The following is a 24,859-nucleotide window of genomic DNA, read 5'->3' as shown; positions in this document are numbered from 1 at the left end:
TGTATTCTGTGCAGTTTGCCTGACTGGATGTCCTGGGACAAAGGCAGAATCTGCCTTTCCCAATGCACTCCTCGTTGTTCTGCAGTGTCAAAGTGAGAGCATGGGAAGATAAGATTTTATATATTTTCCTGGCATTGATTTACCTGATCCAGATTTGGTCAAATGTCTATATAGCCACTAGGTGTGCCTTTCTTGCCTCTGGGCCTGCAGGATATTCATGTGTCGGACAGAATGTTTGTGCTAGGTTTAGGTAAGTAAAATCCAACAGGGGTAGGTTTAAACCAGAGGACCATTTCCCAGATTTTGCATGAATTAGTGACTGTGTGCTTTAGCCATACAAACATGCATGGACTTGATCCGCATAGACCCTACCCAAATGTCGCATCCATGTGTGGACATCCAGCAGACCAAGAGTCAGGACAGGCATGCTTAGTATTCACAAGCCCACTTTCCCATCATGCGTAATCTTTATACATGTTGACATCTGTCTGAACTGGACCTGTGGATCAAAGATTCAAATAAAGCCTAAGAAATAAGAGATGCATAACTTCACTTCTTTTTCTTCCCAACCTTTCATCTTCCTCACCCACCCCAAACCTTTCCCCTTCCTTATGCTTGCAGCTTAAGAAACTCCTGTTGGCTCCAGCTAACACCCAGCTAAATTACAATGAATGCAGTGGCCTCAGCACACACAACCATGCAAATGCCAATCAGAGGATCAGAACAAGCCCTGTGGTGGTTAAGGTACAGTGTAATACATATAAATATTTTAAATGGTTTTTTTCCTAATGCTTTTAATTACAAAAATGTCCCAGTTCAGACATTTACCAGGCCAATGCACAAGGAGTAATATGTGTACCACTGTTTCACGCTACCCCTCAAGTAATGTGTGATGTGGGCACACTATGCAGAGGTCCGTATACTCAGTGGCCCAATTTGCAGGATCATACCACTCTCAGTGTGTGTGTGTGAAAGCAAAGAAACTCAAAACTGGGCCATCACACATACAGGCCACGCAGATCACCTTTATTATGTATGTGGGGAGGGAAGCGCGGAGATGTTCATCTACTCCTTCACCACATGGAGTGCCAGCCCATTGAGTATCTGAACTGCACCAACTGCCTGGCGTCTGTCTCAAATTGTGGGGTTGGAGCGGAAGCAGCTTATTCCGGGGGGGGGGGGGGGGAGTGCCGTCCCAAGCAAAAAAACAAACTGCTTTTGTTCCTGTTGTTGTTGTTGTTGTTCTGAATAATTCATGTTATGCCCTTTTTCCCCCTTGGCAGCATTAACTGGCATTTTTACTGTCAGTTACTCTTCTCCTATCTACAAAATAGTAGACAGTGCCATTAAAATACTACGGATGGGCTGATGTGTTGACGTGTGACTCCAGGCCGCTACTTCACTTGTGGCCTAACTTAGAAAAAGATTATGCTGGAACCTTAGTAGAAAGGTCTATGCCAGCCATTAATTGGTTCAGATGCTGGCAGTGGTGTAATTCTGTTAGCAGGCTTTATTAAACAATGTTTGTCTTGCCATTGACTGTAACTGAAAACAGAGCGTTTAGGGGTACTTAAGAGAGTTGTGAGCACTGGGCTTGAGCAATCAACAGCAAATTAAGGTTTAAACCAGCTTATTTTTTTCCCCATTCGTAGTAAAGGCGCTGTAGGGTCTTGTTAGTTATACATTGCTGAATAGGAACACTGAAATGTAAAAGAAATGAAATAAAAAAGCCGCATAAATGTCATTTAGGAATTTTAAATGTAATTTTCTTTACTTGTTCTGCAAACAGTTATTCACAGCTCATAGATCTAGTAGTTTTAGACCAAACACTTCACTGAAAATCTCATCTCTTCAGAAAACCTATATCCATTCTGATAAGGCTGAGTTCACTAATTTCAGCTTTCTTTCTTTCTTTTTTTCTTTTCCTTTATTGTAACTTGTTTCTTAAGACTGAGAATTCATGGAGCAATAAAGCAAAGAGCATTTGTCAACCACAAAAGCCCCAAAGACGTCCCTGCTCAGAGCTTCTCAAGTATCTGACTACAAATGATGACCCTCAGACCAAATCAACAGAGAACAGCAACAGAAACAGAGAGAAATGCACCTCTAAAAAGAAGGCTCTTTTGCACTCTCAGACACATCATTTGCAAGGTAGCCTTGTGATCAGAGAATAGGACTTTGTCAATGATTATCATGGTTGTAAATGGTCAGGCCCAGGTTCCTTTGAAACTTAGGAGGTGGGAAGAGAGGTGAAGGGAGTCTGTAGCTGGCAAGAGAAGATTTCCTAGTAGCCCAGACTGGTGAACAGTGCTGACCTCTAAAATCTTCTAGGATTCAGGGAAAATTGCCTGAGTCTCTGTGGCCTCTTGGACTGATGAAACTGCCTTGATATGAGTCAGGGCGCTGGCTCTAGGCCAATGTTTTCTATGGCCAGCAGCAGATCTCTGTGGGCTCAGGTAGGGGCATTACTACCCGAGATGACAGAGATTGAATCTGGGATCTTCCATATTAAAAGCATGCACTCTGACACTGAGCGATGGCTGTCCCTATCAGGAAACTTCCTTGATTGGACTGGCTTGTCTCCTTGAATGTCCCATCTTTGGCCAGAGCTGAGTAGTGAAGCACAGGCTGAATTCACTGCCTAAAATCCTGTGGCTAGTTCAACACTGTTGGTCCAAGCTCCCCAAACTGGAAAGATGCTAGAATACCAAGACCTTTTTCTTGTGCGATAATTTTTAGTCAGGTAGTTTGCTTTTATTATTCATTCAGATAATTATTTTTATTGGAAATATTTCTATCCAGCCTTCAGCTGAAATACTCCTAGACAGTTTACAAACAAAATATAAAAACAACAACAAACAGTACAGGGAGAGCATAAGAAGAGCCGTGCTGGATCAGGCCAGCAGCCCATCTAGTCCAGCATCCTGTTCTCACAGTGGCCAACCAGATGTCTATGGAGAGCCAGCAAGATGTACCTGAGCACAACTGCACTCTCATTTGTGATTCCCAGCAACTGGCATTCAGAGGCATACTGCCTCTGACAGTGAAGGTAAATCATAGCCATTGTGAAACAAGACAGTCTCACGGTAAAAAACAGCAAAAGTAAGGAGAACTTCACCTGGCAGGGAAAAGTTAACAACAAAGATGCCAGGCAAGCTTCCTTGGAGAGGACAGACAAAAGGAAGTACTTCTTTACTCAGCGCATAGTTAAACTATGGAATTTGCTCCCACAAGATGCAGTAATGGCCACCAGCTTGGACGGCTTTAAAAGAAGATTAGACAAATTCATGGAGGACAGGGCTATCAATGGCTACTAGCCATGATGGCTGTGCTCTGCCACCCTAGTCAGAGGCCGCATGCTTCTGAAAACCAGTTGCCGGAAGCCTCAGGAGGGGAGAGTGTTCTTGCACTCGGGTCCTGCTTGCGGGCTTCCCCCAGGCACCTGGTTGGCTACTGTGAGAACAGGATGCTGGACTAGATGGGCCACTGGCCTGATCCAGCAGGCTCTTCTTATGTTCTTATGAAGTGCCTAAGCAATGTGCCACCACCAAGAAGACCCTCTCCCCAGTTGCTCTCTACTCCCGTCAGGTAACAGGGCCACCCAGAAGAGAACTTTTTCAGATGATCTCAATACACAGTTAGGTGATCAGGGGGACAGGTACTTCATCAGGTATCTAGGTCATAAGCCGTGTAGGGCTTCAGAGGCAAGCACCAGGACATAAGAGTTGTGCTCAGGAGTGGCCCAGAAGCCAGTTCAGCTTTTTGATGGGGGTATGCAAATGCTTCAAATGGCAGGTTCCTTTGTCTCAAAGTTTCAAAATGATACTTGCTTTGGTTTGGATCTGGAGCAGAGCCTCACTTTGCTTTGGTTTCCAAAGTTTTGGATTTCTTCTCCGTTAACTATAATGGGGAACTCAATGAACAGCTGTTGCTTCCCCCCCCCCAATTGGACAAAATTTGCAGGCAGAGTAGCCTGTTCTGAGGGAATGAAGCCTTGCCAAATTTGAAACAAAAACAAATTGCAGAGAAAGCCTTTGAAATTAGCTGCTGCTTTTTCTTTTTAATAAAAAGGATGCACTCTCTTCTTTGTGCTTTTGTGGGCAAGTGCAGAGGTGTCCCTATAGAAGCTTCCAGCACAGTTTCAAAAGGAAAGGTGCAGGGGATATGATGAATTAAACCTTTTTTATGCTTCCCCCCCTCCCACTTGGTACACTGCTTCATCCTTGATGGAGTGGATGGATAACACTTCATTGAGAATGATCCTTTACTAAGAGAATATATGTAGTCTCCGCTCACACTATAATATGCATATATATAATTGGCAGCATATATAAAACACTGTGTACACACACACACACACACACACACACACACACACACACACACACACACACACACACACACACACACACACACAGTGAACATAACATCAAACACAGAGTCCACCAGATTCAATACTATATTTACTTATTAGTTGCACACACACAGGTCTATCAATAACGCCAAGAGTGGCTGGCAAGGAGGGCAGTGCCATGGACTGCGCCTCCCAGGACCACACCACTGCTGCTACTGGGGCAGGGCAGTGGTGAGCTCAGGGTGGCTCCACCAATGTGCCCACCCCACCCCTACATGGCAACAGCCCTGGTGCTGGGAGGCCAGGTTCATGGCCTTCCCCTCTAGCTGCTCCTGAATAACACTGAAACCTAAATCAAATGCTGCTAGTGCAGAATGGAGAAGGGTGTGGTAAAGAAAAGTTGGTTACCTAGTAATAACCACCCACCCACAACTCCACTAACTCTTTCAGCCTTGCTGCATCTAAGAGAATCAGCTTGCAAAGGGCATTGAAAACACTGGAACAACCTCTGATATATTTCTTCAGCGTTGCTCTCAAAAGCACTATGATTAGGGAGCCCTGGTAAAGTCTTTCCCAGATTGGTACCCAGAGCTGCCAGTGACAAAACTAGACTTCTTGCCTCTGCCTCTGCCCTGCTCTGTCCAGGTTCCTTCTTGCAGCAATAATGTCTGAAGAAGGCGTCTGCCTCAGCCTCTTCCTCTTCAGTCATTACTACAATGGAATTGCAAAAAGGTTTTGTTGCTGCTTACCAACCGCTTAAAAGCTGCTTAAAAGTGGTATATAAATAAACAAATAAAACATTCCCAAAGCTTCTCTAAGAAGGTGCATCTTACGACAGGAAAGACACAAAGCTTTTGAAAAATAGTTGAAGTAAATTCATTGCCTCCATTCATTGCTTAGTGGAAATGAAAACATTAGCTTTGCACTTGTTGTGTGTGCACACAGATGTAAAGACTGTTGAGAAAACTAGCCTTTTAACTAGTATAGTCCCTTTGTTGGTGTTAGTTATAAGTAAGACACATTTAGAACACCACATGTGCGCTAAGAACAGTTAGCACGCTGGGCCTACAGGTTCTGAGATCTCTTAAATAAAGAGTCTTTTCACACACAATGAATTTTAGGCAGGCACCAAAGTTATGTTAAGAATACTACTAAGGGGTGATGTGAATGTTGCAAACGTAGGCATCTTAAAAGGGGACTCATCAGGGAGCCAGGATTGGTTCTGCTTCTGACACACCTTGGTTTGCCTCCATGTCTTGTATGTAATGGTCCCTGAATTGAAGTAATGATAAAGGTAATGGTGAGGAAAGAACCTGAAGAAGGAACCGCAGCCATGGGGGAGTTGAGGGTTAACTGGATTCCAACAGCACAAAACTAGTGATGTGTTCCTAGGAAATAATTCCCCTCCTGACCAAGCTGGGGAAGCCATTTCATTAGGGAGCCTCTTTTATTTTTGCCAGACTAAACTGAGGACATTTTTTAACTTGCAATATATTCCTTAAGAGACAATAAAATGGCTTTCTTGCAGCTTCTGAATAGGCAGTAAATGTGTCAGCCCTATTATATCTACAAAGCCCACCATTTTATTGTTTTGTTTTCTAAACAGTGTCAAGTGTAGGAACCATCCTGACCACTTTTGCTCAATTACAAAAGAACCCCCAACATCTTCCAACATCTTTTATTGCTATCTAAATACCTGGAATGATGCTTGGCATCCTTCAGTGTATGAAGTGGAAGTTTTGCTTCTGTTACTAACTACTGCAGCTGGGGTGGGAAGATGCCAATACCATCCTCTTGCCCAGGTGAATTGTTCCCTTCCGCCCTTCCTCCTGCTATCTCTTTCTAAAGGCCCAAGGAAGCTTTATTTAAAGATACAGCTGCTTTAAAAATCCATCTACTGCCTTTGCTTCCAAACGGAAGAAACCCTGTCTGCATTACATAAATAAGCATCTCAAGCTGCAGTATCAATGGTCAAGAGAAATTGGCTGTCGCGTTTATGAGCAGAGTTAGAAATAAACATTAATCTAACTTAATTTCCGCCTCCGCCCCCCAGTTTTTTGCTTCTGAAATTACAGTGCCAGTTGAGTAGGCCTGGAAGCAGTCCCGTCTTCTCTTTCTGCTGTGTAAGTGGCCACTCCATGATTTGATTGCTCCTGCCATACTAGGAATCAGTTAAGCCACTCCCACCTTAGTCCTTGCCTCCTGTAACGAGCACTTGTATCTTATTTAATTTACTTGAAGGCCATTTTAGCCCACAGAAATAGGGTCTGTCTCCAGTGCTTGACTTTTAGGAAGAACAAAGGAAGCTGCTTGATAAAGAGTCATTGGTCCATTTAGCTGGGTGTTGTCTATAGTGTGTAGACTCTACACTGACTAGCAGCTGCTTTGCCAGGGTTTCAGGCAAGGGTCTTTCCTAGCTGTACCTGGGGATGCCAGGGATTGGACCAGGGACCTTCTGCATGCAAAGATGAAATATACAAGCCCTACTCCCTGCCTCCTACCAAATTTAGCCAAAGTGTCCCCACTGGTAGGTGTTCTAAAAACAGTAGCTCAAGGAAAGTGTGCAGCATGTACCTCCTTTCCATTGCTAAAAACGCAGATAGGAAGCATCTGGGGGAAACAGAGATGCTTCTTCACACAGGCAATATTTTCTTATCACGTCCATTATATAAAATGCAGTAGTCCTTCAGCAGAATTACTTTGCACATTCTGATACCAGTGACTGAGAAAGAGCTAGGCTAGATGAGATAATGGACATCTATCTCTTTTATCTTAAAAGGTTGGCTAATCACTGCTGCAGAGGTGTGTTTATGGATCTGGATTGGGGCCATGGTGTAGAGGGAGATTTATGCTTTCCTGCTGCACTATTTTCCCAAAGAAATCCACCTTCCCTCTCAGCTACCGTTTGTCCTGCTAGAGGAAACTGAACAAGGAAAATATCAAGGTGTGTGTGTGTGTGTATTTTCATCAGGAAAACAGTCCCAGCACCAAGGTACCAATTCAGATCCACACCGGGGTTTATATTCAATGCTAGTCCTACTCAGAGTTTTTATTAATTCACTGAAATTCATGAATCTAAGTTGATCATGTCTCATAACTTCAGTGGGTCTACTCTGAATAGGATGAGGACTGGATCACAACCCCAGGTCTGATGAGTGAGATGTGGTGGGGGTGGGAAGAGCTAAAGAGTGATATTAGTAAATTGGGGGTGAGCTCTAGTCACCTGGTCAGCCAGGAGAAAGTCCTGGCTATTGCGGGTGATTCAGGGCATGAAAGAGCCTAATGGACATTGCTTGGGGTACATTGCCAAACCTCTCAAGCCAAGCAGAAAATTGCCTGCTGGCAAAATTTAACTCCTACTTTTGGAGACCCTGAAAAGAAGGCAGTCCTATCTCAGGACCACACAGAAGTTAGGAGCAGACATGTTCCTCATCACTCCAGATGGCAGGAATAGAACCAGTTGGTGGAAATCTCAGGGAAGTCGATTTCAGTAAATCATTCAGAGAAACTTCCTAATGGTACAAGTTTGACAATGGAATGTTCTGCTTTGGGAAGTGGTAGACTCTCCTTTGCTGGGATGATTTAAGCAGAGGCTGGATGACCATCTGAAAAGACACTGTAGTTGTCTCCAGCATCAAGCAGGGTCTACACTAGAGGACCCCCAAAGTTCCTTCTAATTTTATGATTCTGTGATTACTTTCCCTGGCAGACTGGTCTGTAGTTTGAAAACAACCACAGAAGATTGGTATCACAAATGATTTTTAACAAAGGACTGCAGAAGGTTTATATTCTAACAGTTAAAAGTGCTGCTGTTCATTCATGTCAGGGTTTTAGCATGGAGGAGTTAAACCCCAATTTAAGCCATCTGCAACTCTCCCCCCCTATTTGCAGAATAATTTGCGAGCACTGGTCTTGGCCTCACAGAAACAACCTATTTTCCTAGTGCTGTATATAAAACTGTATATTGTACAAGTAAAATCAGCTGAATATTCATAGAGTTCTGTTCTTTGTAGTTATATCCAAGTGAAACGTGAACTGTAGTCTAAATGAAATGTGAGGGAAGCACATTTTCACACTATGTTCTGTGCATTTTTTTGGGTAGTTTTTTAAGGTTTTCAGGTCTGTATTGCAGAGGATCAGCAGCTGACATAAATCAATCATGCATTGAAAGTGGCTGTTTAAGGGTTCCAAATGAGTCTACATCTTTATCCATAAAATATGTAGGGCTGCTGGAACGAAACATAATATGAGATGTGTGGTTCCCCTGCTGAAAACAACTTTGCATCTCTTCTTCCTCTCTCCCACAGTAGCAAGTAGTACCACATCATGCAAGTCAAAACTAGGGAAGGAGAAGAATGTCATTCAGTCCTCATTTTTAAGTGAACTGACCTAATGTCTGCCTTTCAGACTAATACATGGATTGGAACATAATTATCTTTTGGATTTTGCATTTCTCCAAATTTTGTGATCGCAGTTCCCGGCTATAAAAATGTACCAAAATGTATATCTTAGGATAAAATACATTTAGAAATGTGTATGTTAACAGAAAAGATGTATTTAAGTGTGCATTTTGTGATAAAATACATAATTATAAATACCAGATTTTGTACAGATTTTTTAGGGGGGGAAGTCTCATGAATGAAACATGAGACCTGAACAGGCCCATGAATAAAAAATGCATGTGAAATTGACATGGTCTGGAAATAGGCCCAGTCAGAACATCATACCACTGTGAGATTCTCTGCCTCTGCCAGTAACAGCCTATGTAGTGGAGCAAGGAATGGGAAACTTGGGAGTGGTGATGGTATCGCATTTTGGTTTATAATACAAGGTTTTAGGAATTAAGGAGGTGTGGCGCTGTTCTTCAAAACAGCTATGCATTTTCTATCATAGCATTTTCTATTGTGTCTATTTCCAGCCTAATTCAAAACAGCAGTGATTTATGCACAATATTCTCTAGTCCTTTCACGACATTTTACAATTGGTTTTCTTCTTTTTTGCCCTCCCTTTTTCAGCCAAACCAATGAATTTATCACTTCCTTTGACGCCTGAGTCACCAAAGTAAGTATCAAGAACTGTAAATATTTACAACAGGGAAGGGGTTTTAAATACATTTTGGCTACAGCAACTCCATTTCAGCTTGTTTTTATAAATGTGCCCTGTCTTCCAGTGATCCCAAGGGTTCCCCATTTGAGAACAAGACTATTGAACAAACTTTAAGTGTGGAACTCTCTGGAACTGCAGGTGAGAAGTGCAATGTCAGATATGTATATAGATATAGATGTTTTCTGTGGTGTTTTTTATTGCTAGCTTGACATTATGAAGTGCATAGTGATATGTTACTGTAGATTCTTAAGATATTAATTTTAATGTGGTTTTAACCATTTCCCCCGTGCACAGTTTCGTTAAAGTGAGATTTGCTTTAAAATTATGATTGCAGTGTTACATAGCATAACGTCGGGGGAGGAAAAAGGAATGGAATAATTTATCTGGAATAAATTCCCAGTCCCTCGATTTGTATATTGCTAAATATCTATTTTTGGTACATTTCCCTTTGTCCCACTTACGCCAGCTTGAAAGGGCTGGTTCATACAAGCATGTTCATTTCTTGATGACTGTAGCATCAATTGATGACTTGCATGTATGCATGAATAATCAGCCACTGGCACCGCAGGTAGAGCTTTGATATGACCTTGAGCACAATGCTTTCCAGTGGAGTTATGTCCCACATTTAGTTGCTTGCAAGTAATTCAGAACTGAGTGTTCAAGGGTTGCAAATGCATATGTGAACTGGCTAATGTACTGTACAACAGAAGATTCATATCATTTGATCACTGTTATAAAATTGGGTTGATTCCTGTGTAAATTTTGAAGAGGAAACTTTGTCAAACAACCTTTGCAAGATAACAGCAAAGAGACCACCTAGCTTAGTATTACATTGCAGACGGTGACCTTCTCTTGATGAAGTCTGTAGAAGCACAGAGCGGTAATGGAGTAATCAATTCTCTTGTTCTTCTCTAACTTAAGAAAGCATAAGTTTTTAGAATGTCTTGAATGTTAGAATGTAGACCTTGACTCTCTTGTCTAAAAGCCATACTATTGCTACCTGCCTCTTGTCCTCTCTCGACCTAAGGCTGCTCCACAACTTTTAAAAAATGCACTAACAATGAAATCTGGTCTTATTATTTTCTGCTGCCTTGTTCTTTCATTGTAGATTCTTAACCTCTTATTGATCCTTCTAGGCTTCAAACGCTTGTAGTGTTTTTATGTAGTCCTTGGTTGCATTATATTTATATATTCTTTTTGCCAAGGTCTAACCATTAGGTAGTTAGCTGCCTAATCCATGTTTCATTGGAAGAAAATATCACTGATCTCAGTGGGATTTACTACCAGGTAAATGTGCCTAGGATTTCAGCCTAAATGCTTTGTTTTCCTCTGAGCCATCTGCTCTTAATTCTTGAACTCTGACAGTTGTGTCACTGGCTGTTTACGGATTATTGTTCTGTAATGCAGAAGATGTTAGGAATATAGATTGATGTTAAAATTTAACCAGTTAATAATATTTTATTTTAATAGCCAAATCCATGTCAAAACATGGCATCAAAATGCCTTTTTTGCATAAACATTGCAGAATACTGTAATATAGACTAGCCGATGGGCTCCATTTCTGCAGTAATTGGATTCGCCATCAGATTATCCATTATTTCTGATATTCTCTATGTTTGCAGAGGGGGTTTGGAAGTTGCAACTTTCCACACCTGTTTTTCTATTTGTTTTTTCCCCTCCAATTCGGTTTTTAATCTGCTTTGAAATCATCGATAGAGTGAGCATTAATTACATTACATAGCTAATAGCAAGCCTCATTTAATAGTGGGGTAAGGGGGTTTCAATGAATATCTTAGGAAACTAACAGACAGAAAGCGGGGGGGGACGCTAACTTGATGATGGGCAATTATCTGCCTAATTTGCACTTGAAAAGGAATTGAAAAACAGGTTAAAAATTATTGGAGCAGATTGGAAAAAGGATAAGATAGTGGAAGAAAAAGGAATTGGATCGTTAATGACCACCAGGGGACCACACTTAAAAACGAAACGTGAAAAAGGAGAGGATTCCATCCCTGATATAGACATGAGTAATCAGTTGTTATTTATTAGATTTATTATCTGCCCTTCAGTCTAAGGTCCAAGGGCGTCTTAGAACAACATAAGTAATTTGAAACCAAATGAAATCCATATAATATATAAAAATACGTTGACAATTATGCAGTAGATCACAAAAATACTTTTCCACTGTTATGTTTTCAGCATACAACAAAAGCTGAGTAACTTACACACTTTGATTAGTTGCTTTGCTTTGGTCGCTAAAGATGTATGACTTTATAAAAAAACTTTTGGTATAATTGACAAACCTGTTCCAAAAACTTAGAAAGCCAATTATCTCACATTTTTCAATATGTAGCATGGCAATACTTAGTCCACAAATATGTAGCCAATAGTCATAGCTAGCAACGGGGAAAGATTATGTTTGCTCTCCATTTCAGAGCGAACTCCCTGATGTACACCTCTTGAACCAGTGTTCGGAACAGAATGCAGATCTGCAGTTTAGTTCACAGACCTAAAGCACTGGTTCAATCACTTACTGCAGCACATATCACTTTTGTACATACAAAGGGACATTGAATGATGAAAAGATGACTGCCTTCATGTACTGCAGCCATATTTTTTCTATGCAATGTCCCTTTCTACATACAATTACACACCAAGCATTCTGTGGCCGCTTCCTGCAGCATTTTAAAAAGCATTTTACCCATCATGACACAGATGCTGCACTTGGAAGCTGCTCTAGCAGCTTTACGCTATTAAGTAAGAAACCAAGAAAGCAGCCGTCTGACCACATTGTAAGTAGTACCTGCATATTAAAAAAATCTGCTTTTCTGTGTGGAGTTTTAAAGGATTTTTTTCCTTTAAAACTTCCTATAACAGAACTGGGATGGACCACTGTTGGAAAACATTTGGAAAGAAGATGGAACAGAGTTGGATTTCTCTGTCCATTCCTAGACTGTAAACACACTAGTGGCCAGATCAAAGGGTTTCCATTGGCCACACCTGGAAGGGGAATGGGTTAATCTGTTGATCACACTCAATCTGCTATCACCAAGTTTTCCAGTAAAAAAGGGCAAGGTTTGACTAGTGCGACGGCCGCCTGCAACATGCTCCACCTACCTCTTGCAGTAAATGCTGGTCGCCAGGGTGGCACCAGGCATACCGGAGCCGCGCATCCCTGCCATCAACCAAGATGGCAGCGGAGGCATCAGGCCCTTAGGGAAATCTCAGCCACCATCTTGGTTGATGGCAGACTTGCACCTGCAGTGCGACAGGCCCCGGCATGCCTGGCACTGCCCTGGTGACCAGCATTTACTTTGAGAGGTAGGCAGAGCATGTTGCAGGCAGCCATCGCGGGTCTGTGTGGCAGTGGGGGGTGCTATAGAACTCCCTCCTGTAATCTGTGCCATGGATCACGGAAGCTACTTCTACCCACCCACCCTAAGGAGGGGCCCTTTAGGGGCCCCTTGGCCAGGGCCCGACCTGGCCGCCCTCTAGTACTAGCCCTGGAAACCAGTAGAACAGTGAGTGTGTTTCTAACTTTAGTTGTAGTTTTGCAGTGTGGCGCTGCCTGTCCCACAAATATTCAAGCACAAATCACAGTTTTGTATCTTGCAAACATTCTCCAAGAGCTGTACTGAAACCACAGCTCAAGAAAAAAAGCCCATTGTTGCTGTTAAGTATATATATATATGTATGTGTATAAATTTAAAATTTCCCACTTAGCACGGAATCCTAAAGTAGCATAGATCAGGCAATTTAATTTAGAAAGTGCTTTTTAATCTACAGAGTAGATCCTATACATTCTCTACCTTTCATTTCACTTCTTTTGGAGCTTCTTATCAGTTCATTATTTAACAAGGATTTCTCTGCCCTGTCCTGGAAGCCAGCAGTGGCCTTCCATGTGCATCTAAAACCATTTCCCCCTGTGATCAAACCTGCAGAGGATAGTGCTATATATGCTGAAGATTCTGTAGCAAGCTAATGGCATCCTGAGGATTATGCGCATATAATAGGGTAGCATACAGTGATCAGATGTGTGCAACTTTTCACCATAGGATTTCATACCTGCAGCATCAAGTGGTGGCTTGCAAATGGGAGGTATTGTAGATCAAAGACCAGAGGCAGAAATTTCCATGTTTTTCACTAGAGTTGGTTTACACATTCATTGTAATGCATGTGTGAACTAGGCTATATTTAATGACTAAGTTACTAGAAGAATTGGTTAAAGGATGGGAAGCTGCAAGCGAACAGAAAAAGGGTACTTACTGCTGTCACTTATTGAAAACCAGAGAATCATTCTGACTAAGGGCTGAAGCATATGTTATAGCCACTGTTAGGCATGGTCCTTGTCCAGCCCCATAAACGTAGAAATAATTACAGCATATGGCTTGGTCAGCATGTTGACTGAGTTCCATGTAATAAAGGGTTTTAAACATTGAGGATATCTTTGGGATTACTCACCACAGGGATGCCGTCTTCTGTGGCTATCTACTGACAATGTTAACATGTAGACTGGCCCGCATTCTATATGACCAGTGTAGCTCCTCCCACTTTTTAAACAGCACCTCCCCATTCTGTGGAGCAAACCTATTTTGAAATTCTAAGCACCAAGGGAAATGGAGGGGCAGAGTTTTAGAGAGCGTGGGAGAGTGTAGTTGTGGGGGAGATATACCCTGATAAAAGACTCCCTCGCCACGCTAAACTCGTCAGCAAGTCAGCCTGGAAAATGGGAGCGCAACCAGACACTGATGGATTATCGATTGGCTATCCCTGCAATGGATAGCTCCATGCATTTATTATTCCATAAATACTGTAAAAACCACGTCCTAAGGACTAGTTTTACATCATCACTACAATAAATTAGTAAAGCCTTTTGTGGACTTGTATTACTTCAGGATGGGTCACATCCCCAAGAAACTATTGGAGAATGTATCTTCCCCCTGAAGAAATCAAGTGAAATGGTCCCTTCAGCTTCGCTGCCCACTGATAGGTTGGAGAACTTTGACAAGGCATTTGCACACAGCTCTTCTTGATTCTAAGAATGGTGTGCCCTGGCCCTCAATGTATCTTTGGAGTGATATTAAACAATGTTGTCTCGGGTTCCAATTCAGTTCAAGAATAAAACCCAAAATTATTTTGAATAATAGCAAAGATGACAGTTTAAATAATGCTTGCCTTGATCCCACTGCTGAGTGGGTCCTGCTTGCACTATTGAAGCACAAGCTATTATCAAATAGCAACTTTTCTTGATTTTCCTCTGTCTCCCTCTTTTCTTCTCTTTTTCCCTTTCCATCACAAGTGGTGCTGGTTACTTTACTACACAAATGATGTAATGCTCCTGCCTCCAGTGTCATATATTCTGGATGGGTGTTGATAAAGCTGAATCCTTAAACGCATTATATATATATTTTTTAAAAACCTAGAATTTTGTTCTAGGGATTGCAAGTCTAATTCTATATTTTATCAAGACAGGCCATTAGGCGCACTGGGGAAAACCGCTTAGGAAATGAATTTCCTGACAACTGTCCAGGGACTACATAATTTCCATAATTTTTGTAGATAATAAATTCCTAAAACTTGGTTTAAAGTTCTTCTGCTGCTTTTTTAGGTATGACATATTGAAAGGAACAGTTCTAAAATCAAATTTTGTCAGTGTAAGAATACGAGACAATAACTTTCACACTCTTGCCCAGTTTGGGCTTCAGCAGCTTCAGGATGACTGGAAGAGATATACAACATATTGAAATAATTTATGGGAGCATCATGAAAGATGTAAAATAGACAGTATAAGCATGCAGGGAATAAATCTTGTTTTTCAGGTTTCACTTAAGAAAAAAATAGCTCTTAGAGTCCCAATGCCTAGTCTTTCAACTGTGTGTTACACACCAAAATGTTCTCCATTTAGTTTGCTACAATTAGACAGTGTGCCACGCAAACTATGCAATAGTCAGACAATGCACCATTGGGGTATTATAACTGTTAGGGCAAAACTTCACCTCCCGCCCCTTTTCTGTCAGTGGCAATATTCATACTACCTGTCTGCTATACAGTATGCGTGCTCCATTGTCACTCGATATTCTCCATGTTTTACTCCTGTATAAAGTACCTGGCGAGTGAATGCATGGGTATTTCAGAATTATTTATTTAAGAACTGTCTTGTATTGATTGATTCGTGTAAGCTGCCCTGGAAGCCTTATTGGCTGACGAGTGGGGTACAAATGCAATAAGTAAATAAGAACGATGACTGCTGCATGTTTGTTGGTTGGTTTCCCCATGAGAAGAATTATTGTATTTTCCTTGTTTGGCAGCATTAAAGAAATTTTGTATACACAAAGCTAATCAAAGCAAACTCAACTTGTTCAAACTGTCTGTCAGCATAGGTATCAATGAGGATAATTTCACTGAGGATAAATACAATGGAAATGCAATGCTTGCAATGTATATAGTTGTTTACAGTTTGCGTTTTAGCTTATGTTTTAATAAATATTTCCTGAAAGAAAATTAGTTTTAATTTCTCTGTTTTAAAATTAGAACATCTGATTCAAAGTCATGCTCATCAGATACATCTTCAGTCTCTTGGAGTTATTATGGAACATTTTCTAATTGTTCTCACAGTTTTGACATGTATACCAATCAGTGCAGAGGCATGGCAGAAACATCTTCTCAAGTTTTCATGCTTTCATGCTTGCAACTACAGTGCATTGCCTTGTATATATTACATACATAATATCACCACATAAGTGATGACAGGAACAGGTAGGGAACTTGAGGCCCTGGGCCCACATGAGGTAACAGCATCATTTTAGGTGGCCTGCAACTCCTCCTGAACTACTCTATTCTTCCATCCCATCGGAGTTCCTTCCTTCCTGCTTGTTTCATCTTTGTTTTTCTTGGCTTTTCTCTCTATCTATGTAGTTTCAGAATAATTAGAAGGGGCATCTTTTTATTTGATCAAAATAAATAGTTTTTTTTAAAAACAAGCAAACTGTTTCCTGGTTATATAAATCCCTCCCCAGCTGTCTGAGAACAGATTGGTAGGTGCTGCTATAAATGTGTGTGTGTTTGTGTAACATACTAAAGTCAGAAAGGAATTATTTCCACTTGCTTTTCAGAACAGTAACTGTTGTACTATTTTTTTAAGTGTTCTTACTTGAGAGTAACCCCATAGCCCCCTCTTTCTTTTGAGTAGACCAGTGTTACGATTGGGATTTCTAATCTGAGGTAAAATTTGAAGCAGGTCAGTCTTTGTTCTTTATTTATTTATATGTTAAATTTATATCCCACCCTTCCTCCCAGTAGGAGCCCAGGGCAGCAAACAAAAACACTAAAACATCATAATAACAGACTTTAAAATATATTAAAACAAAATATCTTTAGAAACATATTAAAACATTTTTTAAAACATCTTTTTTTAAAAGCTTTAAAAACATCTTAAAAGACAATTCCAGCACAGACGCAGACCGGAATAAGGTCTCCACTTAAAAGGCTTGTTGAAAGAGGAAGGCCTTCAGTAGGCACCAAAAAGTTAACAGAGATACCACCTGTCTAATATTTTGTTGTTATGTGCCTCCAAGTAGACTACAACGTATGGCGACCCTATGAATCAGCAACCTCCAAGAGCATCTGTCATGAACCACCCTGTTCAGATCTTGTAAGTTCAGGTCTGTGGCTTCCTTTATGGAATCAATCCATCTCTTGTTTGGCCTTTCTCTTTTTCCACTCCCGTTTTTCCCAGCATTATTATCTTTTCTAATGAATCATGTCTTCTCATTATGTGTCCAAAGTATGATAACCTCAGTTTCATCATTTTAGCTTCTAGTGATAGTTCTGGCTTAAGGGGAGGGGATTCCAAAGTGTAGGTGCCATTATACTAAAGGTCCACTTCCTTTGTTGTGCAGAACAGACTTCCTGATAGGATGGTATCTGCAGGAGGCCCTCACCTGCAGAGTGTAGTGATCAACTGGATATATAAGGGGTAAGATAATCTTTGAGGTCTCCTGGTTCCAAGCTGTATAGGGCTTTGTACACCAAAACCAAAACCTTGATGTTTGCCCAGTAGCTAATGAGCAGCCAGTGCAATTCTTTCAGCAGCTGGGTGACATGTTGGCACATCTGCTCACTGTGGCAAGGTATTAACAACATGTGCTGCAGCATTTTGCACCAGCTCCCGACCAACCTCAAGGGCAGCCCCACATAGAGCACATTACAATACTCCAGTCTGGAGGTTACCAGTGCATGGGCAATAACGGTCAGGCTATCCCGGTCCAGAAAAGGCCGCAGCTGTCTTAACAGCCAAAGCTGGTAAAAGGCACTTCCAGCCACTGAGGTCACCTGGGCCTTTAGTGACAAAGATGGATCCAGGAGCACCCCCAGACTACAGACCTGCTCTTTCAGAGGGAGTGCAACCCCATCCAAAGCAGGCAACTGACCAGTTATCTGAACTCAGGAACCAGCAACCCCATAGCACCTCCATCTTGCTAGGATTCAGACTTAGTTTATTGGCCCTCATCCAGCTCACCACCAAGTCCAGACACCAGTCCAGGGCTTGCACGGCTTCCCGATTCAGATGTTACAGAGAAACAAAGATGGGTGTCATCAGTGTACCACTGACACCTTGCCCCAAATCTCCTGATATCCACTCCCAAGGCCTTCATATAGATGTTAAACTGCATTGGGAATAAGATAACCCGTGGCACCCCACAGCACAACTGCCAGGGGCCCAAAGAACAGTCATCCAATGCCATTCTCTGAAAACGACTCTGGAGGTAGGATTGGAACCACTGTAAACCAGTGCCTCTGATACCCATATCACTATGTATGGTCAATAGTATCAAAAGCCGCCGAGAGAACAAGTAAGAATAACAGGGTTGCACTCCCCCTGTCCAGTCCCAAAAATAGGCCTGTTCTTGATTAATTAATCCAGAACACTTTTGTCTATGGCTCCACCTACAATCACCTATAACTCCACCCTCCACTGGCATGCATCCCCAACAGATTACCCCTGAAAAATATGGACCTTGACAGAATGAAGCCCACCCACTCCCTCTAAATCCTTGGTCTTCAACTGGTGTGTTGGGACCTGCTACTGGATGGCATAGTCTAAACAAAGATGAGCTGCAACAGCAATACCACCACCAATGTGTTCTACATGGGGCTACTCTTGAAGATGTGCCTGTCACTGTAACTGTTGACGAATGCATCTGCCAGGCTGCTAAGTGGGGCAGGAAGGTGAAATCATATGTCACCAATCCTTGAAACACAGCATTGGCTGCCTGTGAACTACTGGGTCTAATTCAAGGTACTGGTGTATAAAATCCTGAATTACCTTTAGCTGAAGTTATGAAAGGAGTGCCTCTCTCAATACCTGCCATGCTGTGCTTTGAGATCATCTGGGGAAAACTTGCTTGTGGTTCCCTTGATAGGTTTGGCCCATAATGCAAGACTGATCCGTCTTGGTGGTGGTGGTTGTCTTAATTGTCGAGTTGCTTCTCTGGGCAAGTGCACTTGTCTCCCACATTGAAATTTTTAGGCAACTGAAGATGCATTTGTTTTTCCAGGTTTTTTTGGTATTATTTATTAAACTTCTTTCCCGCCCTTCCTCCCAGAAGGAGCCCAGGGTGGCAAACAAAGAATAAAACACTAAAAACATCTTAAAACATCCATTTCAAAAATAAAATATCTTAAAAACGTCTTTTAAAAAATCTTTTAAAAATCCTGAACAGCAGTTCCAAAACAGATGCACACTGGGGTCTCTTCTAGAAAGGCTTGTTGAAAAAAGAAGGTCTTCATTGGGCACTGAAAAGATAACAGAGATGGTGCCTGTCTAATATTTAAAGAGAGGGAATTCCAAAGTGTTGGAACCACAACACAAAAGTTCCACTTCCTGTGTTGTGCAGAACGGACCTCCTGATAAAATGGTATCTGCAGGAGGCCATCGCCTGCAGAGAGTAGTGATCGACTGGGTATATTAGAGGTAAAATGATCTTTCAGGTTCCAAGCTGTATAGGGCTTCATAAACCAAAAACAGCACCTTGAACTTGGCCTGGTAGCTAATGGGCAGCCAGTGCAATTCTTTCACCAGTAGGGTAACATGTTGGCGATATCCTGTTCCAGTGAGTAGTTGTGCCACCGCATTTTGCACCAGCTTCCAGACCAACCTCAAGGGTAGCCCCACATAGGTGTAAGTATGATCTGAACCCCAAACGTTTAGTATTTTGTCAGCTGTGTTTTGTTTTTAGATATGTAGTTTTAGATGTTTTAATTACTGTTTTGTGTCTGATTGTATTTTATCATGCTGTGAGGAAGGGTGGTATAGAAAAAATAAATAAAAATAAAATAACAACAACAACAACAACAACAAAACAACATATTATTATTATTATTATTGTTATTATTGTTATTATTATTATTATTATTATTAAAATTAAGGTGGGTTCCCAAATGGATATTTGGGCAAAAGGTGGGTCCTGTTGTTTGAAAAAGATGGAAGACCACTGTTTTAAACACCAAAACCATGGCTAAGAGATAAAGGAGCATTCATCTTGTGAAGCAGAGAGCATTTCATTAAAGCATTTTGATGGTTTGCCCTTTTGTTCTGCTGGTGTAGAGTGTCATGTGCTGGTAGCATGCTCCACTCAAGAAATTAGATGATGCTGTGCTGAACATCCTATATCAGACAGCATTACCATTTGGTGATGAAGCTTGGTCATATAGATGAGACAGGAATTCTTTAAGCTCAAGGTAGATGCTCTTGTAGCATGAAGTCATTCCCAAGACGGTGAAAGCATCAGAACTATTTATTTTCTGAAGCCACAGCAAAGTCCTTTTTTCTTTCCTGTATCATGAAAGAAACTTGTTGAATCACATCCTTTAACAGTAAGAGAGCAAACTTGGTTGCCTAGAACAAAAGTGACATATTATAATAAATCATGGCTTCGTGAACAACCCCCAGTGGAAAAATATGAGTGGCAATTGTGACTTGGGACAAATGCTCACATGTACAACATCTATATCTGGGCCATTTGAGAATTCTTGACAGCATGTTATACATGAAGAAATATTCTTCATGGTCACAGCTTAAATAATCAGCAGTTCTGTCTGTCACTGAACTAGCTTGCAGGCTCAGGCAGTGGCAGTCCTTTCAGTGTGCTACATTAATGGTGAGTTTCTCGCCTGTAGCTTGCAACAGTTTGTCCCTCCACATTGAGTGCAAGAAGTTCTAGTGCTGAGGCTGATTCAGTGGAACAAGAACCTGTGCTCCAGAACCCTTCTGTTACTTGCCAGTGGACCAATGCACCCACTGCACTGCCCTCCTCTTCCCCAACACAAGTGCAGTGCTAATGACAGTGGCTTTCTTCCTCCTTTATAGACATAAAACTACAAGCTTCCTCGTGTGTGTGTGTACACTTAGCAGACTTATAAGCCTACTCAGCACTGACCCCACATTGTCCTTTGTTTATCTTTTAAAACTTTTGCCTGCCATCTAAAAAGAAGCTCTAACCCTGAGGATTTTCACTTGGGTATACACCTGCTTCCGCCCCCTCCTCCCCTGGTTTCATATTGGAAAAAGATGCCGGACACTTCCTTTTGTGGTGATTCACACCGTCATCGTTGCCTGTTGCCCAAAGTTGGAAGATATTTCACAGAGTCGTTGACTGTGAAGATGCTAGTTCACAACAATGTGCATATGAATACAAACTTTGTCCCATACTAAAATCTTATCAGGCAGGAAAGTATTTATTAATTTACCTGATTTATCTCTAAAGCTTGTCTTCTGCCTTCCAAAAGAAAGAGAGGAACCCGAGGTGCTTTTTTTGAATAAAATAAACTGGGATTTCCCCACTCTTGGGCCATACTTTAGGCAGCTATCATCAGTCACTGACTTTTCAGTCGTACACAAAACTTGTCTGAGATTGTTAGCATTCACATGTTCACAATAAAATACATATATTGACCCATCATATACAAATCCCTCTGTCTGAAGTGCCCTCCCCAGCCTGTAGTACCCCTCTGAATTGCCATTTGGCCAACCCTACTCCTGATGTTTGTGCTGTCTGTCCACAAGCTGGTGAAGCAATATGAGCAAGGGTGGGTGATGGAAAGTTTGACCTGAGGGAATGCCATCTAGTAAATTATTAGATATTTCCAGAGGTCTATATTTATCCTGTGCTGTACTGACAATAAGATTAAACTGACTGCTCAACAGACATGTAGTCCTTTATTATATGATGGCTATTTAAATTTATTATCCATTCCCAGCTTCTGCTGTTTTGTGTCGCACAGAAGCCCTGCTGATTCATTTACAGAATCAGGCCATTATCTTGTGTTCAGTGCCTTAAGTGGCTTTAAATAATGTTTCCCTTGATAATCCCATTTCCAAACTCATAAGATGTAAAAGAATCTATTTTTTTTAATAATGCTGATACTCTCAGCATGCCTCAGGAAGGTTCAGCAGACACGCTTCTCTCCAGCCCACCGGTATGTATCCACAAATGAAATGCATTATCAGATGTTTGTACTTAACGCTGAAGTACACTCTGTCATGTTACATTTTGACAGAAAAATTGCCATCAGTTTAAACCTGCATTGCAAAGGATATGAGCTTTAGAATAAATTTTAAAAGTGAATTGACATTCCTTGTAGAGGGGAGCTGGTGTACAACACCAGCTAAAGCAGGCCTGTGCAACTTGTGGCCCACTATAGTGAACACAGCCCACTGTCAGTACAGTGATAACTATCAGTACAATGATGAATGAACACAAGCCACTAGCTATGTCGTATTGCCTTCCAGGTGTTTGACGACACCCCTGCATTTGCAGTACCACCAGACTACAAAAGTTGGAAAATTTATTGAGCAGCTGGGAGGCCATGTTAAGCACCTTGTGGGATGAATGTAGCTTGATGGATCACAAAATCTCAGCCCTGAGCTAGCACATTAGACTCTGGTCTGGGTAAATTCTGTCTATTAGGGCTACATTCACACAGCAACATTTCCATTTTCCTGACATTTCCATACCTGATAATGTTGCCAATTTATTTGATCTCTCACGCAATGTAAAAGCCACTTCTGGAAAACTATAGTGGAAGTTTAGTACTCATTTCCATGTTAATTGCTTCCATTAAAAAATCTGTTTGCAATCCCATTAAACTAGAAAATCGCAGGAGTAAAGTGACAAAATTTGGGGCTTTATACCGGCATGCAGTTCTTCCTGCCCATTTTTGTGCCCTGTTTCATAGGGGTACAGAAGTGTGCACGTGCGGAGAGGGTGGTGAAGTAGCAACATGTCCAATGGCATTCATTATTGTGTCACAGCATGCCCACTGGTGTCAGTGAAATTCAGTGCAACATGGCGGTATGTTGATCAAAAAGCCACAGTTCCAGAATGCAACAGGTACTGCAGTGTGAAAAGAATGTTACAAATCAGGACAGAAGCGCTACCATTATAATAAGTAAAACTACTGCAATAAACTCCACGTCTGAATGCAGCACAGGTTAAATCTATGAGGGAGCAGACTGAGCTCTTGCAAGCTGTTAAAAACATGTATTTACTCAAGCTGTCCCTGGCTTCTGATAGCAGTTGTTAGCAGTAACAATTCTTAGTTACTATAATTTTGATATGTTGTTTTTATTGGATTGTTTTTATTGTATACTGTGTTTGAATTGCTGTTTTCTATTGAATTGTTTTATTGTATAGTAGCAAGTTTTTTTTGTATAGTATAGTAAGTGTTGATGTAAGTATTGTTTTAATTTATAAGCCACTTTGAGGACCCTATTTTGGATCAACAAATATAAAAATAATAAATGGAAATGAGTTTGTTTATGCTGTAACTGACATAATTACAATGCTTAAGCCTGTTTAGAGTTCTTCTAGATTAGTCAGAGCACTTCACATACTTTGACTGGGGAAAGAGGAAAGAGCCCCGGGTGTGCCCAGTGGAATGCTTGATTTCTCGTCGTCCCCCCATCTGCCCCACACAAAGAGGCTTGCTGTGTGACATGACAGAGAACCACAAGTCTAAACTTTTTTTCTTTTTTACAATAATTTTTATTCAAATTTCCATAAAACAAACAAAACAAAATCATAAAACATTCAAAGACAAAAAACAAAACAAAAATGATTAAACAAAAAAATAAAATGTTGACTTCCCATTTGTCGCAGATCAGTTATAGGTCTACAATATATAACAATCCTGTCTCTTAAATTATATTATAAAATATTTCCTCCAGTAGTTATCTTAATTAATCATCAAATCTCATAGCCATTACTTTATTCTTTCCACAAAAAGTCAAAGAGAGGTTTCAATTCTTTAAGAAATATATCTGTCAATTTTTCTCCAAATAAACATGTCGATTAATCCATCTCGTTAATAATAATAATAATAATAGTTTGGGGGTCTTATTAGATCCGCTCCTGTCACTTGAGGCTCAGGTAGCCTCGGTGGCACGGAATGCATTCTACCAGCTTCGGCTGGTAGCCCAACTACGACCCTATCTGGACAGGGAGAATCTCGCCTCAGTTATCCATGCTATGGTAACCTCTAGATTGGACTACTGTAATGCACTCTACGTGGGGCTACCTGTGAAGACGGTTCGGAAACTTCAGCTAGTGCAAAATGCTGCGGCCAGAGTTCTCACTGGGACAAAGAAATTTGACCATATAACACCTGTCCTGGCGCAGCTGCACTGGCTACCGATATGTTTCTGGGCCAGATTCAAAGTGTTGGTTCTTACCTATAAAGCCCTAAACGGCATCGGACCACAATACCTGGTGGAACGCCTCTCTCGCTATGTACCTACCCGTCCACTACGCTCGACGTCGAAGGCCCTTCTCCGGGTCCCAACTCATAAAGAGGCCCAGAGATCAACAACTAGATCTAGGGCCTTCTCGGTGGTGGCCCCCGAACTATGGAATGCCCTCCCAGACGAGATACGCCTGGCGCCTTCTTTGTTATCTTTTCGGCGCCAGGTAAAAACCTACCTTTTCGCCCAGGCTTTTTAAACATTTTAAATTTAATTTTAAACCTAATATGGATTTTAATTTATAAACTCATGGCAATTCTATTTCGGATTTTTATCATGTTATATTTTTCACACTTGCTCATATTTTAATTGTGATTTTATTTGTTGTACACCGCCCTGAGAGCTTTCTGCTATAGGGCGGTCTAGAAATGTAATTAAATAAATAAATAAATAAATAAATAAATAAATAATAATCTTATTGTCATAACCATAGTCCAAATAAACATATTGATTAATCCATCTCATCAAATCTGTTAAGTCCAATAATTTCAATAGCCATTATTCCATTATCCATATTAATTCCATCTTCCATCTTCAGTAGTCCTGTTAAGTCCAGTAATTTCAGTGGCCAATCTTCCATTATCAGTATTCCATAATAA

At 41.1% G+C, this 24,859-nt stretch overlaps 1 protein-coding gene across 6 annotated transcripts in view; it reads left to right on the top strand.

The window, feature by feature from the left end:
* Window positions 1-24,859, top strand: part of PPARGC1A (PPARG coactivator 1 alpha) — a 931,093-nt gene that overhangs the window by 877,993 nt on the left and 28,241 nt on the right. For all 6 annotated transcript variants that reach the window (XM_061583991.1, XM_061583992.1, XM_061583995.1 and 3 more), the window contains 4 exons: window positions 622-744; window positions 1,950-2,151; window positions 9,370-9,415; window positions 9,525-9,598. In XM_061583991.1, coding sequence (XP_061439975.1) covers window positions 622-744; window positions 1,950-2,151; window positions 9,370-9,415; window positions 9,525-9,598 — 445 coding nt within the window. The remainder of the gene's footprint in view (window positions 1-621; window positions 745-1,949; window positions 2,152-9,369; window positions 9,416-9,524; window positions 9,599-24,859) is intronic.

The sequence above is a fragment of the Rhineura floridana genome, chromosome 9, assembly GCF_030035675.1.
Source record: "Rhineura floridana isolate rRhiFlo1 chromosome 9, rRhiFlo1.hap2, whole genome shotgun sequence".
Classification (NCBI taxonomy): Eukaryota; Metazoa; Chordata; class Lepidosauria; order Squamata; family Rhineuridae; genus Rhineura; species Rhineura floridana.
The sequence above is the reverse complement of the archived record's forward strand: the minus strand, read 5'-3'. Positions and strand labels throughout refer to the sequence as shown.